This window comes from Psittacula echo (genome assembly GCF_963264785.1).
Source record: "Psittacula echo genome assembly, chromosome: 6".
In the NCBI taxonomy this organism is placed as follows: Eukaryota; Metazoa; Chordata; class Aves; order Psittaciformes; family Psittacidae; genus Psittacula; species Psittacula echo.
The window spans coordinates 43,629,851-43,646,273 of NC_137743.1; the positions used below are offsets into that span (position 1 = coordinate 43,629,851).

Here is a 16,423-nt window from a genome sequence, read left to right on the forward strand (position 1 = left end):
CTATGATAATGTAGGATAATATGACAGCTAGTATACACTGGTGGTACTTAACATGAAAAATTAAAATAAGAATGAAATTAGTGTACAAAATCTGCCAACAACCTTTCACAGGTCTGTATTGCTAACATAGGTTAAAGGGACTGTGATTTGCTTAAAGCAACAATTTTCCATATTACTGACAATCCCAGCAGGCATTTCCTATTTCATACTTTCTGTCTGTTTTCATATTAATGGGAAAAGCATTGTAACCCCAAATACTACAGATAGTACTCAGAGGACACAACTGCTTACAAATTTGTCCTGACTCTTAAAATGGAGGCTTCCTGCAGTGCATAGCTGAAACTGAGAAGAAAGATCCTGGAAGCGAGATGAGTAATGATATGCTATTGCCTGATTTCAGCTTTGCAAACAGGTTTGCAAAGAGGCACTCTCCACTGATGCAATTTCTGCTCCTGCTCAGAACTAAGCCCATTCAAACCCATGATGAAAGGATGAGAGATACATCCAGTGTCACATCTGACCCTAATTAATCAAATCAGACAATCTGAAGATGGGTCAATGCACTTATATACGCTCAACTTCTCATCAACTACTATACTGGTTATAATACTTTGTAGTGCTGCAGAACTGCAGTAGCATCCAGACATCTCAAGGGGACAGAACTTCTCTGTGTTAGGTTAAAAATACATGCTCTTGGTACAGGTTCTTTCTTGGTTTAATAGAATAATTCTTTTAGCAAAGGCTATTCAAAAATCAGCAGTAGAACAAAGGTTGTATTAATTCCAGAAAAAATGAAACTAGGTTTTGTAAATTTTCTGACTTAGTAAAGGTTTTGAGAAAGAGGAAGTAGGTGTTCCTCATTAGTACAGAGCTCATCACCATGACCCCTCCAGACTCTTCTGAGACTGATGGAACTAAATATTTAAAAAGGAGCTCGTGTGTGACATTAATTCTTTTGGCTTAAGGAATGCCAGAAATAGTTGCAGCTGAATAACTTCATTGGCGTTAATGCTGTGAATTACTAAACACCTGCAGGTTTGCTGCATGACACTGCACACTGCAAAATCAGTTCATAATTGTCTTACATTTCAGTAGTGATCCAATGAACTGCACAAAAGCATCTGGTATGGGTCTACAAGATCTCCTTAAGGGTTGATCCATTATGAACATGTAACATAGCACAGTAACATCTCACGCTCATCTCTCCACACTTTCCACTGTCCCATTGTCTGCATGGCAGGACCACAGCAGACACACAGAAGGAAGTAAACATGTAAGCCATCTTCCGATTCTGGCTTTTAAAAGTTTCTCTACCTAATAACTGCTGAACTTTGACGTTATGCTGGACTTGTGCCACTCTTGGAGAATTTAGCACCATTAAAAGGTATTCTACATATGTGCACTCATAAATTATACAGATTCTGCTACAAAAAAAAAGTTATGATCAATCATCATTTCCCTCATACATATACATGTCTTGGAACTACAGTTTAGCCCAACAAGAGTTTTAAGTAAAAAAAAAATTCTAATGTCAATGAAACTTGTGTGATGGAATTCATGGAGTTTGGCTCTGGGACAAAGAGAGAGAAACTACCTTCAGCAGTTTCCAGCTGAAGCATCCACACGTCCTAACTGCAGATTTAAACAAACAAACAAACAAACAAAAAGATAAAAGAGAAAAAGCCAAGCACCACAGAAATGCTGAGTATCTCTAGACATTCTGATAAATAATCAATTACCTTTTTGCTCAGAATTATGACATTTGATACTGGATCAGATTTTTAATTTTTCTTCAGTATGCAATATCCACCTTTCCTAATATGCTTTTAAAATTGTCATACTAAACACAAATGTTTTCAATTTTGGCAAAATACTAAAACTAACATTCCTTTAAATGACAAAACTGCTTTTGCTTACCACTTTCATTTGTTTTTCAAAAGAGCTAATTTACTATATTTGAAATATTTAATGTAAAGATCTGATTTAGATGACTGTGAGCAAAAGGTAAAGTAAATCCATATTCCATGGATTTTTACAAGTACTTCAAAACTCTTCATTTGGAGACACTTATCAGAGTGACTTTATTACAATTTAAGCAAGATGTTTCCTCTGTGAAGCTCATGGCAAACTAGCATGAAAGTTAAACAGACACGAAAAACATGCACATGCAAAATAAAAACCAAACAAATGCTTTGTACATTAAAGAAATTTACAAAATAAAAACTTTTAATATGCAGTTACAATATAAAAAATGCAATGGAAGGCAAAACATAGATAACAGGAGGGAAGACAGCCAGGTTTACTGACAAATCAAGACAAAACCTTTCTTCTGACTTGAGGTGCAAATGTGAGGTGAAAGAAAGCATGCCAGCATAACAGAGTGCTGCGTCATCTCCCACAAATATGAAGATGCATTACTGCAATAACTCCGTCTCACTATTGCTGAGCCTGCTTACTACAGGTGCTTGCTCTCTTTGACATCCAATATTTAACAGTAAGATTCCTCCCAGGTGTACATTTTATGCGCAAAGCAAGAGATTCCAATTACATCTGTAGAAAAATCACTCTGCTTACTGATATTGCCTACAGTGAAGGCTGCTTAACACTAAGCAGTATCAGGCCCTCTGCTGTCTATGACCAATCCTTGGATAAAAATGGACAGTTTTTCCCAAGCATTTTTGGTAAACAGGCTAAGAAACAGCATCATAGAACAGTAAGATGTAGCTCTGAGAAAACAACTTGTACAAATATTATACATTACAAATTTCAGAGTGAACAGGAAAGACAATATCTTTCAGTTTGGGATTAGGACTGATTAGGTAGTGATATACAGCAGAGAAAGGGAAAAAGTCTGAATGTCTAGATAGTCTGAGGCAGATACCATGTGCTGCATTAGAGTCATCTCACTCAAAAAGCTACATGCAGAAAACATCCAACTGTAAATATTACAGTGTTGTCGACTGAGATGGAAAGCGTTTCTCAAGCTCCTCCACAACACAGCTCAAGTTGCCATTCTGCTGGTTGTGGTCAGCCACAGCTTCTGGAGTTGGCAGCTCTGGTGTTGCAACTGGTTTGAGCTTAGAAACGTGTTTGGGCAGAACGTGGTTTTTGTCTATTTGGCTATACATATTGGCCACAGACTTTTCAATTGCTGCTAAATTCTGAATGTTTTTAAGAATACCTTTCAGCTCCCTACGGGGAGGAGGCTCTGGCACTGTGGCTGCTGGTGATACAGCTGGCTGTTTGGCAGGGGATTTTGTATGCTTGGCAGGGAAGAGGTTCTGGGTGCTAAGAGGAGATGAAGAAGAAGAAAAAGGAGAAACTGTGGGTGGAGGTGGAGTATGTGGTGGCAACAGAGGAGGGGATGGAGGTGGTGGTGCCAGTGGAGGTGGCAGCGGTGGAGGTGGGGGTGGGGGAATTTTAGGTGGATCTGGAATGCTTTCTATAACTTCTTTGGTCTGAGGAGCTAGAAAACTTTGGCAAACTGATTTCTTTATCCTAAAAGACGGAGGAGTTGGTTTGCGAGTTGGTGGAGGAGAAAGTTCTTCAGGATAGTCATGGTGAGTGATGATTACAGAGGGGACCTTGGAGGTCTCTGGTTCAACTACTTCAGCACAAGGTGTTGGAGAGGACAGAGGAGAACAGTGAAGGCAAGGAGAAGCAACCACACTTTTAGGAGACTGCTCTAGCACATTCTCTCCTTCTTGGAAACAGATGCTTTGTGTTGGTGATCGGATGGATTTCACATCAGGAGATTTCACTTGCTTCATTTCCTGCAAAGCCTGCTGCTCAAACTGTCTTGCCTTCTCTTTTACAGTTAACATGGGGCCACTTATTTTTTGAAATAGTGGACTGCTAATATCAACACTGCTATGCAGATTTTCAGTTCCTTCCTTCTCTGCTTTGAGTCTCTCCTGTTGCCACTGAATGGGGTCCATGATAACTGGTCTACTCAGAGAACCAGGCGCATGTCTCTTAGTAATGTGAGTTGGTACTGTCCACGCACGGTGACTGCCTCCCAAAGAGGTATCTCTCAAGACTAGTTTTGAAGGAGAAAGAGTATCTAGAGTATCTTTTCTTTTCCGTAGAAAACCAGCAACAGCAGGACTTTGAGTGACACCTTCCATATATAATGGGTTTTGAGTAGTTAATGGGTTCTCATCAGATAAGAAAGTGATGTTACTTGAAGATTTGGGCAGATTATTGTTCAATGATCCATTGATATTAGATTGCTTGTGAGCCTCAATAGCACGGGAAGCAAAGTTGCTTATAACTCTTTGACGGTCTCCTTCTTCTAAGACTGACTTTTTTCCCCTGCTTTGTTGGAAATGGTAGAGAAGAAAAAGACTTGAAAGAAAAGAAGATAATCACATGTGAGGAAACATGCATGGACATAAATACTTATGAGAGAGAAAAAAAAGAAATCATGATATGAATCAGAGACATTAAATTACTTCTAGCAAACTACTACTATCCAAAAGAAAGATCACATTTACTAGACTACTGGGCAAGACATTTACTTTAACACCTTCTTTAAGGGAGGACTTGATGAAAAAAAAATTAAAACAAGTTTTCAGCTACTCAGCGAGTTCAAAAGTAAGTTAACCTCTTGTTAAAATAATCCTTCAAATTTCAAAGTATCAGTCAATACTGTACCTTATCTCCATGTTACATAGTTATGTGATACAATTTCTCTGTGAGAGATTGATGGTATGTATACTGTTATGTACATATAATTATGTTTCCATCATTCAGATGGCAGTGTGACTGTGCCATACTGCACACAGCCAACAGAATATTCACAGGGATTTTTATGATAAATATATTTATTATAATTGTGCATCAAAACTCTGCTATTCTATCAAGCACATGTATGATTAGGTAGTGTTTAAGTGTGCCTGCATTGCCTTTTAAGGACTGGCCATAGGTCATACACAAAATTAGAACTGTGATTCAAACTGATGGTGTGAAACCATGGCCCCAGGAGGTGCACCTGGGCATACCTGAAGTGCAGATCTATAGGGTCTCTGTGAAGCGGGCAATGGGAGCAGAAGCCAGTCAGCTGATATGCATGTGAGACTCAGACCATCCTCCTGATACTGATTCATAAAGAATTACCAAGCTGGGCATGATTTGCTTGCATTCATGATAGGCATATAGAGGTAGAAGTATGAATCTGTGTATGAATTTAATCTCTGTATCATGTTAAACCAAATGAGAAACTCCTGCAGTTGGATTACATTGAACTTCTACACTAAAAGTAGGTCTCACCATTTTCTGGAATTCATCTAGCACCTCTGAGTGCCTCATTAACCTACTTTCCTTAAATACTTTCAATACCACAAGCTTCTAGGCTGATTTTAAGATAAACAGTATTTTAAAATCAATATCCCCAAACTGTCTGCTACAAAAGTGTGCCTTTACAGCCCTACTTTAAATAATATTCACCTGAAGCTGAAAAAATAAATATATTTCCCCTCAGCCTGTGACAAATTTAGGATATTGGCAATGTCAGATACAGCTAAAAACAAATCCATTATCCTTTCAAAAAGAAGTTTATGCTTGTCAGCAATGAGCTTCAGTAAAAATGCATTTCCATTGGTGCCATGTACAGGTTTTTTGTAACTAAACATGCTTTCTAGCATGTGGATACAAAAAACTCCCAAGCCCAAACCAAGAATACAGTCTTAAGAACAACACCTACTCTAAAATCCCTCTAAAAAATTAAATATAAGACAGGCTACAGTGAGCACATGATGGCATAAAGGAATGTTATGGCAGAAATGGTGTACAAAGATTGAATTCCACTTTTGTACAATTCATTTATAGCTTTACTACCTCTGCCCATTGCTGGTATTCCACATTTTGAATGCCATACTTAAAACCTTCCTATTTTCTCCAGTTAAGCAACTGTTGCTAAAGTATAGCATGTGTAGCACTGACTTCTTTACATACACACAAATCAAAATACCACGTAAAACTATTTTTAGCAACTTAGAGCTGTCCAGTATTTTCACAAAACCTTCTGAGTTAAAAATTCTAAGCCTTGTCTCTACCAAAATTTGAGTCATATTCTTTAGATAAAAAAGGTTTAGGCTTTATTACAAAGGAAGAGGGGAAAACTACATTTTCCAAGATTACATGAATGTTGGGAGGCAAAATTTTAGATCCCTTGGTCAGATTGTTCCATCTTTTTTAGTGTTTGGTTTTTTTTTTTCATATCTCAGAAAATACTACCAAATCTAAATTAATGGCAATTTAACCTCTAGTGGTTAAAAATTCCCTAACAAAACTGAAAGAGAAATTTAAAAACTAGATACTGGATAGAGGTTGATTAAGAGATAGTAAATCTCCTTTAAGTTATTTAATATGTAAAAGTCCCCCGAAGGCCTGTATTTTGTATTGAAACACATTTGCTGCTAACCTTCTGTTTCTTGTTTTGACTGGGAAACTACCCACACAGAGAAACTACAACTCCCTAATGGTCACAGGGACCTGAGAGGACCAATGAGAAGAATCACTGCACAAAGTACAGGGATCACTCTCCCATTTGTGAATGACACCCAGCAAAGCCACAAAGGGTTATCCCAGTGAATAAACTCTCCCCAGCCACTCAATTTCTCAAAAAACCACAGTATGCCTAAGGCTTGACTTTGGGCAGAAAATAGCAGTATGAAAAATAATTTACTCACCCCTAACAAATTAATCCTTTATTCTAAAGCAGCATACTTTGAGGTTGGTCAACCACACTCAATCTATTTAGAGGTGAGAGAAATAAATGATTCTGAACTTGAAGGAAACCCTCCAGTAGAAGGCTCATGCAAGACAACCTTTGTGCTACTGGAACAGATTATTTCAAAAGCTTCTTGGTTCCTCCTTGCTTCACATGATGCCTTTCAAGGATGAGGTTATCCTGCAATCTTATTCTGGTTATATACAGGTATTTTAACCAATGAGAAACATCAGCTCACCAGTTTGAAGCACATTTGCATAAACCAAAAGAAGTGTATCTGCCTTGCAATGAATTGCAAATAGCAGACAAGGAAGATTTTGCTTGCATCCAATTGTGAGATCTTCAGTCTATGAACTGAAAGCAAACCTCTGAGAATGCATTCAGTGTTTCTCTTCTTTTTCTATTTTTTTTTTTTTTTCAGGTAGTAGAACTATTTGGCTTTAGAAATAATATCATTCAAGTTCAGCAATCATACTTCATCTCTACTTCTAAGAAAAGGATAAAGAAGCATAGAAGTATTGAGACTTCACAGTAAATGTCTTTCCTGTACTTGATCAATGGACAAATAAAATATAGGTTTTGGATTGCAAGGTTTAATGGGAACTACTGAAAGAAAAATTAACTAGCGTTTTCTACCAGCTACAGGTATTAAGACAATGAAATGAGCTTACTTACTGATGCCTATGTATCCAAAGACAGAGAAAAATGAAAATTATGAGACAAGGCAGATTTAAAACTAAAGAGCTTAATTCCATTTCATTTGCTATAAACACCAAATTAAGAAAACAAGATACAAGGCAGCACTCTAAATGAAAGATGTCTTAGGACAACTAAAGACAGGAAATACTGTATTAAAATTCATGAAAAAAAAAAAAAAAAGGTATTTCCCAAATAATAATTTTCTAAGTTACAGCACAGACTTGAAAACAAATATTTTACAGAAAAAAAAGATAATTTGTAATTATTTTTACTGAAGTATGCTATTTTCTTTAAAATCCAAAGTATATTAATTTGTCTTGTGGAGGATTTTTACAAGCTTATGTTTTAATCAGTTCCTTAGCATGATGAATATGACTATATCTTAGCTGTATGCAAAGATGTCTGAGAGAAAATATTCCAAATATGGCACCTTTATTGGTGCAATGAAAACTATTTTTAGTCAAAATGAACATAAATCTAACCCTGAAAGTCAATACTGCAAATCTGTAAATTTGCACCTATATGTTGCCATACTAAAACATAAAGAACCCTAATTTTGCAGATAAAAACCCAGCACAATGAGGCTTGTTCTGGGTTTAGCATAAGGTATTCATCACTACAAAATGCAGATTCATCCACTGGGATATCCAGTTCCCACACATAGCTTTATTATCACTGCCAGCAAAATTGGTAGAAGTGAATCATTTATTTTAGTAGAAATTTATTTAAATGTAAAAGAAACAGGAATTTTATCCAGCAGGGCACCTCACTGTATGTGGAAGTGCACAGATGTGATCTCATATGGTTCACAAGCAGAAGTGCTCACATTCACTAGTCACTATAAGCTACTGTCAAACATACTTTTTTCCTCACTTCCTGCCCAAGCAGTTAATACATCAAAACGGCAAAAGGCATGGGAAGTTCAGCAGCAAGGAGAAGCTATTCTTGCTTCAAGCAAAGATCCTCTATTTATGCAAACAAGCTCAAGCTCTGGAATTATTTCAATGCAGAGACTGCGCTCAGATGGACAAGAGTTAAAGCAACAGTGGTACACTCTGTAATGCATCCTTAACATTTTACAAACTCAATCACAGCATCTGGAAAATTTCAATCTTCTGAGCAAAGCAAATAATGATTGAAAATAGAGCAGAAGTTGGGCAATCTTCAACACCAGCAGCTCACTCTCTACCTGCCTCCAAACATGTTATTAATGCTATGCTTTTTAGCATTACTTTGTTTTAAAATATAAACATATAGGAGTAAGTAGGCAAGCTTATCAACACCTCACAGTATGATCCAAATATTAACTGGCTATTCTCCATTGTAATATCTTCATACTGAGAGTGAAATTGTTATTGTAGTCCATAAACTTCAAATTTACAGAACCATGAAAAGAAAGGCATCTTTGCAATATTATTATTTTACAAGCATGTAAATATGTAAAAGATATATTCACTGAACTGCCATTGGTTTCTCTATTTTGATAGTTTCTTTAACTTTAATGTCAATATTCAAACAGTTTCAAATTTATAGCAAAAAAACATCCACGCTACTCATCAGAATATTTCTTACTATAGCAAATACTTTGGGGCAGTAGTTTCATTGGATGTGTTTTGTCAACAGCTTTGAAAAATGTGGTGTGCTGGTCTGGATTTGCAAAGGTGCTAGAAGATCCCAGTCCTAGCTCACCCTGGTAGCAATAGCCTGCTCTAAGATACTGCTTTTGAAAAAAACCCATCTGGTTATATCATGGTTTTTTCCAACTTAAAACCTGTTAAGAGTCCCCCACACACTACAAGAAATCCCCATTAGCAGATTAAACTGTTTTATCTCTCCTCACAGACTTATCCAATTTATTTCCTGGATGTCTGAGACCCCCCCTTTCATGAAGGAAAGCCCTGGAAAGTGAATTATGGCTTCAATCACTAATAATTTTATTGATTTATCACAAGGAATACTTACATGGTGCTGTCACCAAGCTCTTCATAGAGGTTATTAGCAGTGGTGCTTGCTGGTTTGCCTGCTGGTAAAGCCATCTGGATTCTTGCAGTCTTGGCGCATTCAGCCTGCCGTCTTTGGTAAGCCACATAGGGAAGGAGAAATACTCATTAGAAAAACTAACATAAGCAGAGGCATAAAGTTTTCTATGTTTTGGTTTTTGTTTGTTGGTTTTAGCTTTTTTTCCCTGCAGTTTTCAAAACATCCCTGTGTTTTGTCTTTAAAGAAAAGTAATAATGTGATAATCTTGTTTCTGGATTTTTTTCAGCTCCCTATTATTTGTTATCTCTTGGTGACATCTCAGAGCTCTCCTGGACAGAACCTCCTGACCAAGCAGTATATCACTGAAACAGCAGAAAATAATATTTTCCAGGAGATAATGTATGTGCTAGCTTTGACACTTTTCTCATTAGGAGGCTTTTCTGTTTTGGCTGCTGAAGACTAACAATGGAGAGAGTAAGCTCTTTGGTCAAGTGCTTCATTCAAGCCAAGAAAATGTCATTTTAAACACAAAAAACGTCTCTGGAAAAGTTAAAGTTATCACTTACAACTCTTTTCTCATTAGAGCTGGCTGGGAAATTTCTGTCTCAATTAACAGTTTTCCTGAAAATAGTACTTTTTTTCTTTTTTTTTTTTTTAATAGGTAAATTCACTATGAAACAAATTTATTTTTCTATCTAGAAAACAAAGCCTGTGTTCCCTCATGTGTGTAACTCGGGGAGTTCCACTGAGGTGACATGACTGATCTACCTTGTTTTGGTTTTGAGGGTGATTGATACCTGCTCATTCCTTGGGTAGTCTCTCTATGCATGCCAGCCTGACAAGCACTTGCTTGCTTTAGAAATACCACAGACATGGAAATATTTTTTTTTAACTCTGCATAACTAACATTTACTGAATGTCAAGTACCCCTTCTTCTTAAAAATAAAGACTGGTAGGCTGATAGAATTCCTATACATGCTGTTAGAAACAAAACTGAAAATAAGTACTTACTCTTTGAATCTGTTTTGTTATGCAAAGGAAGATAAAGAGATAAAAAGGAAGGTTAAATGAATTCTGTTTGCAACAATTGTCTTAAACAGTGAGCCTAATAGGAGTATTAAACTAGATGCTACTTAATTGTTCCCCACATAAATTACAGAATTAATGACATGTTTAAAGAATCGTGATTTCCAGAGCTGAACAGTGTTTAGCTGCTATTTGTGATACTCTTGAAACAATTTTGCAGTCAGTATAAACATGAATTACAGCAGAGAAAACTGCTTTGGGCTTAGAGAAAACTCCCTGACACACGCACACACACACAAAAGGCATGAAGGCATAAATATACCTTATGATATTTCTTTAACTGTTAGACTACTAAAGACGCATTTTTAAGCATAATTTTAACATATTTCAAGAATGCTATAGGAACATCTTCAGTGGTGAAGGAGTATTATTTTTGGTTACTATTTAGAACATAATGGTCTTTTGTGATTGGTAAATAATACATTATTTATAGTTACCTGTGGGGCTGTACTGGATAGTGTATTTCAAAGACACTACATAATGAAAAGAATAATGATAGTTTCTGGCTTACTTACAGGTCAAATGTAGGCACTGAACTGCACTTCAACAGTGATAATTTTATAAATTCATTTTCTTTCAGCAACTATTATTTTTACAAAATCTAGTTAGCTGATCACTGATCTGAAAGCACCGAAAAATGGACTACAGCACATTAAAAGTTTTATCAGTGAGAAAATCTTAACATCATATGTGCTGTATGACAGTTACATTTATCCTGCAATAATCTCTACACTCAGTGGCAGAGTGGAGCACCTTCTTTGCCAGAATGTTATCAGGAAAAATACCGGATTTCCTTTTGAGAAAGAGAAAAAAGGGTGTAATATGAAAACAAACCACAAGGCTCAGGACAACTTTTGGTGTTGATATTAACACTAAAATTCTTCTTATTTTCCTTGACGCTCTTCAGTGACACATTTTTCATAAAAGTATAGTTTATTCACATTGGTCTTCTATAAATCCAATTCCAAGTCATACTTCCAGATGACAAAAACGTGGTTTTTTAATGAAATGAAGTTAGGCATATTCCTTAAAACTTAAAAAAGATTGATAATCTTTTGATAACCTAGCAGATGTCCAGGAAAAATACTGCTATTATACTTCTTAAAGAAACAGGCAATTCAGATGACAACAACCATCATCTAATTGTAGGTTGAACTGGTTCAGTAGCATTTCACTGGAAGCAAATTTTATATACAATTTTGGGAGAAGTAAAGCAGCTTTGAGAGGCACTGCCATCCCAATGGTACAATTTGTCAAGCTCTTTCAAAATCATTTAAACGGACTTTTTCCTTTGACCCAAATTGTTTGGAGACACTGGATGTAAATCTAAATCACAGAACACACAGTGGCTATCAAGATATGGCTATCCTTGCCTGTTTTTCTGGTGTCACTAAGGAAAGTGCTCTCAGACAGACCACTGTTTTTTCACGTAGGATACGCTTTTGAAATGATGACTAACATAGTGCTTTGCTAACTCCTAACTGCAGTGCAGAAAGGAAAAATGCACAGTTTAAATCTCACCTGGCATATTATGCCACGTTACATCTATTGCAGCATTCAGATTATAATTGCTTTACTGTAAAACATGTATATCAACCCCTCCATCCCTCTCCCTCTCGGACTGGTGCAACACTGCAGCAGGAGTCTGTAGAAGCAGTGACACTTCATTGGCCTCAACACAATGAAGAGAGCAAGTACAAAAGCAGGTTTTGCAGAAACAAAACAAATAAAAAAAGAAATGCAAACAAACAAAAAATCCATCACGGCTCTGGGAACTCCTTAAATGGTCCTGTGGAGCAGAGATTTTCCATTATGGGATTCTTACATTCCAGCTAGTTCAAAAATTTTAAAATCAAGATAAGAAGCTATGGAGGTAGAGACCAATATATACAGAAGTTAAGCCAGTTAATGGGGAAGATGCATGGAATTATTTATATTTTGATTTTGCAATCATTGGTAATTCTTTGAGTGCTCAGAGCACACACATGGAATTAGAAATCTTTCATGAGAAGAAATTAAAGAATAATTATGCAGTTGAGTGATGTTGTTCTTCATCACTTGTTAGTGATGTTGATCTTTCAATTAGTCTATTGGCCCAATTACTTAAATCTCCTGAGTCTATAAGAGGTGATTGAGTGGAAACATCAAAAAGGTTCTCTCTGAGGTATGCTGCTTTAGACAGTGCTAAAATCACACTAAAGTCATTTTTTCATGAAACATTGGCAATTAAGAAGCAAACAGCTAGAGAAAAAATATAACTGTATTTTAGAATATAAGCAAAAAAGTTGAGTGCTCTTGTTTTGCCCAAGCTATTGTACATTTCGAATTTTGACACACTTATGGAAACAGCACCTTTTTTCTCCTTTTCTCATTTTTTTTTTTTTTTTTTTTTGGCATGGAAGTCAGCTCTGAATCAACACTTGCGTTTCAAACACCTGGATTTTGATCTTCTGTTTGGCACATATTCTAGAACAGTTACTGCACCACAACTATAGAAAGTATAGCAAGATGCACTTCCTGTGCATCTTCTCTTCCCATGCACAACCCACACCAAGCAGTGAGTAACTCTCATGATAAGGAAAATAAAAATTTCTTCTTTGTATAATAATTTCTTTGCAATGAAGGATAATATTCAAAGCAATTCTGTTAAGAAACAGCATCCCTACTACAATATTGCTACCACAAAAAAGGAGGAGGAATACTTACTGTCTGTAGCTGACCATAACTATTAAAATAGCTGGCATACAGCAAAGGATGATTATGACAGCCAGAGCAAGTAACGCGCCTTCCGTGAAGCCTACAGCTTGTGCCTGCTTCTTGACATTCGCTACTACATCTGGGGTGCGGATCTCCAGGATGCGTCCCCCCTGCCCCAGGTATGGCTGAAACTCTTTATTGATATCCAGCAGTTTGCCATCCAGGAACCTTCAATGTCACAAAAGAAAACTATTACACCCAAGTTCATTAACTGTGTTTGAATTACTGCATAGTTGGGTTAATAGCTATGATCTGATAAAGCACATACCTCTTCTTTTATGTGCTGAAGAATATTAATAATTTCCTGTAATCCCTACGTCAGTGATAACTCCAATGTACTTAATACCAGATCACAGTTCATCACTGAAAAGGAGAAGTGAGCTGAAGTTTATCCTAATTTCTAGGGGCAAAATGTTCTCCATGCAGTTGACAGAAGCATGGCAAATGGCTTGCTTTGTGTTTTTTCCTTCAGTGGTCTATCACAGACAATTAATGAATCCTCCTGCACACATCCCAAAAGACTACTCTGGCCTAAAGAGCAACCGAATGCTACTCTAGAAGTGGGTAATTTTTAGAGGACCTTCCTTAGCTTCTGAGAGAAATTCTTTAGCTGGAAGGATAGCCTACAGTTTGTTCCCTTTTGACCTCCCTTTCAATATTAAGAAAAGGGATTTGAAAAAACTATGCTTTTATCAATCCCTCCCCCCTTCCCCCAGCTGCATCAATTCTGAGCCTCATTCTTGCATCTGCTCTGCCTTGTTAGTCTCAAGGTCTCTGCTATTTTCTTAGATTGCAGTGCTGGTACTAAGTATTGAATTATTTGAGTGAGACTTTCACTTATAGCATGAATGCTTGACGGCAAGAGGAAAACAAAGAGGGACAATGATCAGATGAACTCATGTCCAGTGGGAGTGAACATTACAGTAGCTGAAGGATGTGCCCTCTCAATGTTTGGCATTGTGCTGAGGGAATTGATTTATCAGCTTCCTTTCCTTAAATGTTTCCTTTGTGACTTTCAAATTGGAGGTCACAAAAGATGACAATTGGAGACTATAGTAAACTTGCCTCCCCTTTTTTTGGAGAAGATGCAGGCCATTTCTTATGGAGCTTCACACATCTTCTAAAAGGAAAACCACTACATGCTTATGATAAACTGTAATTAAACTCTGTGGGCTCTCTGAACACTGCTAGATAGTAGAACAATCTTGACTAACATTACTAATTACAGGAAGAATAGGCTACCTATGCAGCTATAGAGGAAAATGTTGTCTTCAATTTGTCCTACAAGACACTGTTAAGACAAGTTAGGTCCTAGGCAAAAGTAGGATACTAGCTAACAGAAACACACAGCTGCTGTCACTGCTTGCAACCTACAATTATGTCTATCTTCTGTCTGTACATCACCTATGAGAGGAATTTGGAACAACATAGTTACCAAGCAAAGGACTGGAACAGTCTCTGAAAAAACAAATGCAGTGGAAGAAGTTCAGTATCTGATCTGCTAATTGGCATTTTAAAGATGGGTAGCCAAACATAAATCCTAATCAAATGACCTAATTTCTCATACAATAGAAAATTTCCTATTGGATGACTTTTTAATAGCAAACAATATGTTTATATTGTGGTTTAATCCCTGCCAGCAACTGAGCATCACACAGTGGGATGGGGGAAAGTATTGGAAGAGTGAAAGTGGGAAAAGTTGTGCACTGAGATAAACACTGTTTAATAGGGAAAGCAAATTAAGAATTTTGTCCACTCTTTCCCATCAGCAGGCAGATGTTCAGCCATCTCCGGGAAAGCAAGGCTCTATCACACTTAATGGTTACTTGGGAAGACAAATGCCATCACTCTGAACCTCCCCCCTTCCTTGTTCTTCTCCCAGCTTTATATGCTCAGCATGATGCCATAATGCATGGACTATTCCTTTGGTCAGTTAGGGTCAGCTGTCCTGGCTGTCCCCTCCCACCTTGTTGTGCACCCCCAGCCTATGCCCTGGTGGGGTGGGGTGGGAGGCAGAAAAGGCCTTGACTTGGCATAAACACTACTCAGCAGTAACTAAAACATCCCTGTGTTATCAACACTGTTGTCAGCATGTAGCTCCAACTAGCTAAAATGAAGAAAATTAACTCTATCCTAGCCAAAACCAGCACAGATTGTTTAGGAAATTTACTTTAGGAGTTTGAAACAATATTTTGGCAAAAGCTTTATTTGAAAAAAAAAAAAGTATATTGGCCAATGCTTCAACTTCCAAAGGAAAATAAAAATTCTTGGATCACTTTGAAGTGAGGATCACAAGCTGCCAAGTAGTAGGCTCCAGCTATAAAGATCAAAGTAGGATGCATCCATTGGGATGGTGGAGTATCCTGCTGGCTCTTAAATATATCAGCACCCCACACCCTTACATGTACAGTGGTTCTCCTGGAAAAACTCACTGAGATAAAGAAAACCAAAAACCCACAACACACACACAAAAGAAAAGAAAAAGCTGAAAAATGTTCTGGAAGGATTTCTGCATATAAACTGAATGTCTAAAGAAAGTCTGAAATAGCTTCCATTTCCTTAGTCTGATCCCACATCAGAAACCACACTCCTAAAAGGCCATTTCTTAAAGAGTGTTAATTTCTTAAAATTGATTTCCTTTCAATTTACTGATAAACCCTCATTGCATTGTTTGTCCCTGGCTTTTCGTTTGGGGATTTTTTGGGTTCTTTTTTTTTTTTTTTTTTCCTCTCTGGGGAGAATGCACTTTGATATGTGTAATGTATTAGCTGAATTTCATAACATGCAGAACAATTCATCCCAATTGATAAAATAGCGCTGGTATCACGATACTAACTTCAAAGACCAGTGGCTGCTCACTCACTGACCCACACTCTAACAAAAAGCAACCCAAGACGACATGAAGAATAATTTCCCTTGCATTAGCATTCTCTGCTGTTATTCACAACTAATTCCTTGATTTCTTCCACAAAACATTTGAGCAAAAATCCTTTTTCACAGCTTAAAGATCTGCAATGATGGTTCACAGACATAAATCGAGTATAAACAGAGCTCTAATTCTTTTGTTGTACACTAGATGTCACTGGTGCATGCATGTTACACGTCTTTTGAGTTGGCAAAAGAATAGTATTCAAGTAGGACAGCATTAAATCTGTGGATGATTTTAAC

General features: G+C 37.1%; 1 protein-coding gene across 3 annotated transcripts in view; it reads right to left on the reverse strand.

Annotated features, from left to right (window-relative positions):
- The window catches only part of PCDH15 (protocadherin related 15), a gene marked incomplete at both ends in the record, with an annotated part of 382,058 nt that overhangs the window by 11,959 nt on the left and 353,676 nt on the right, over positions 1–16,423 (reverse strand). For all 3 annotated transcript variants that reach the window (XM_080620329.1, XM_080620327.1, XM_080620328.1), the window contains 2 exons: positions 9,395–9,505; positions 13,205–13,423. In XM_080620329.1, coding sequence (XP_080476455.1) covers positions 9,395–9,505; positions 13,205–13,423 — 330 coding nt within the window. The remainder of the gene's footprint in view (positions 1–9,394; positions 9,506–13,204; positions 13,424–16,423) is intronic.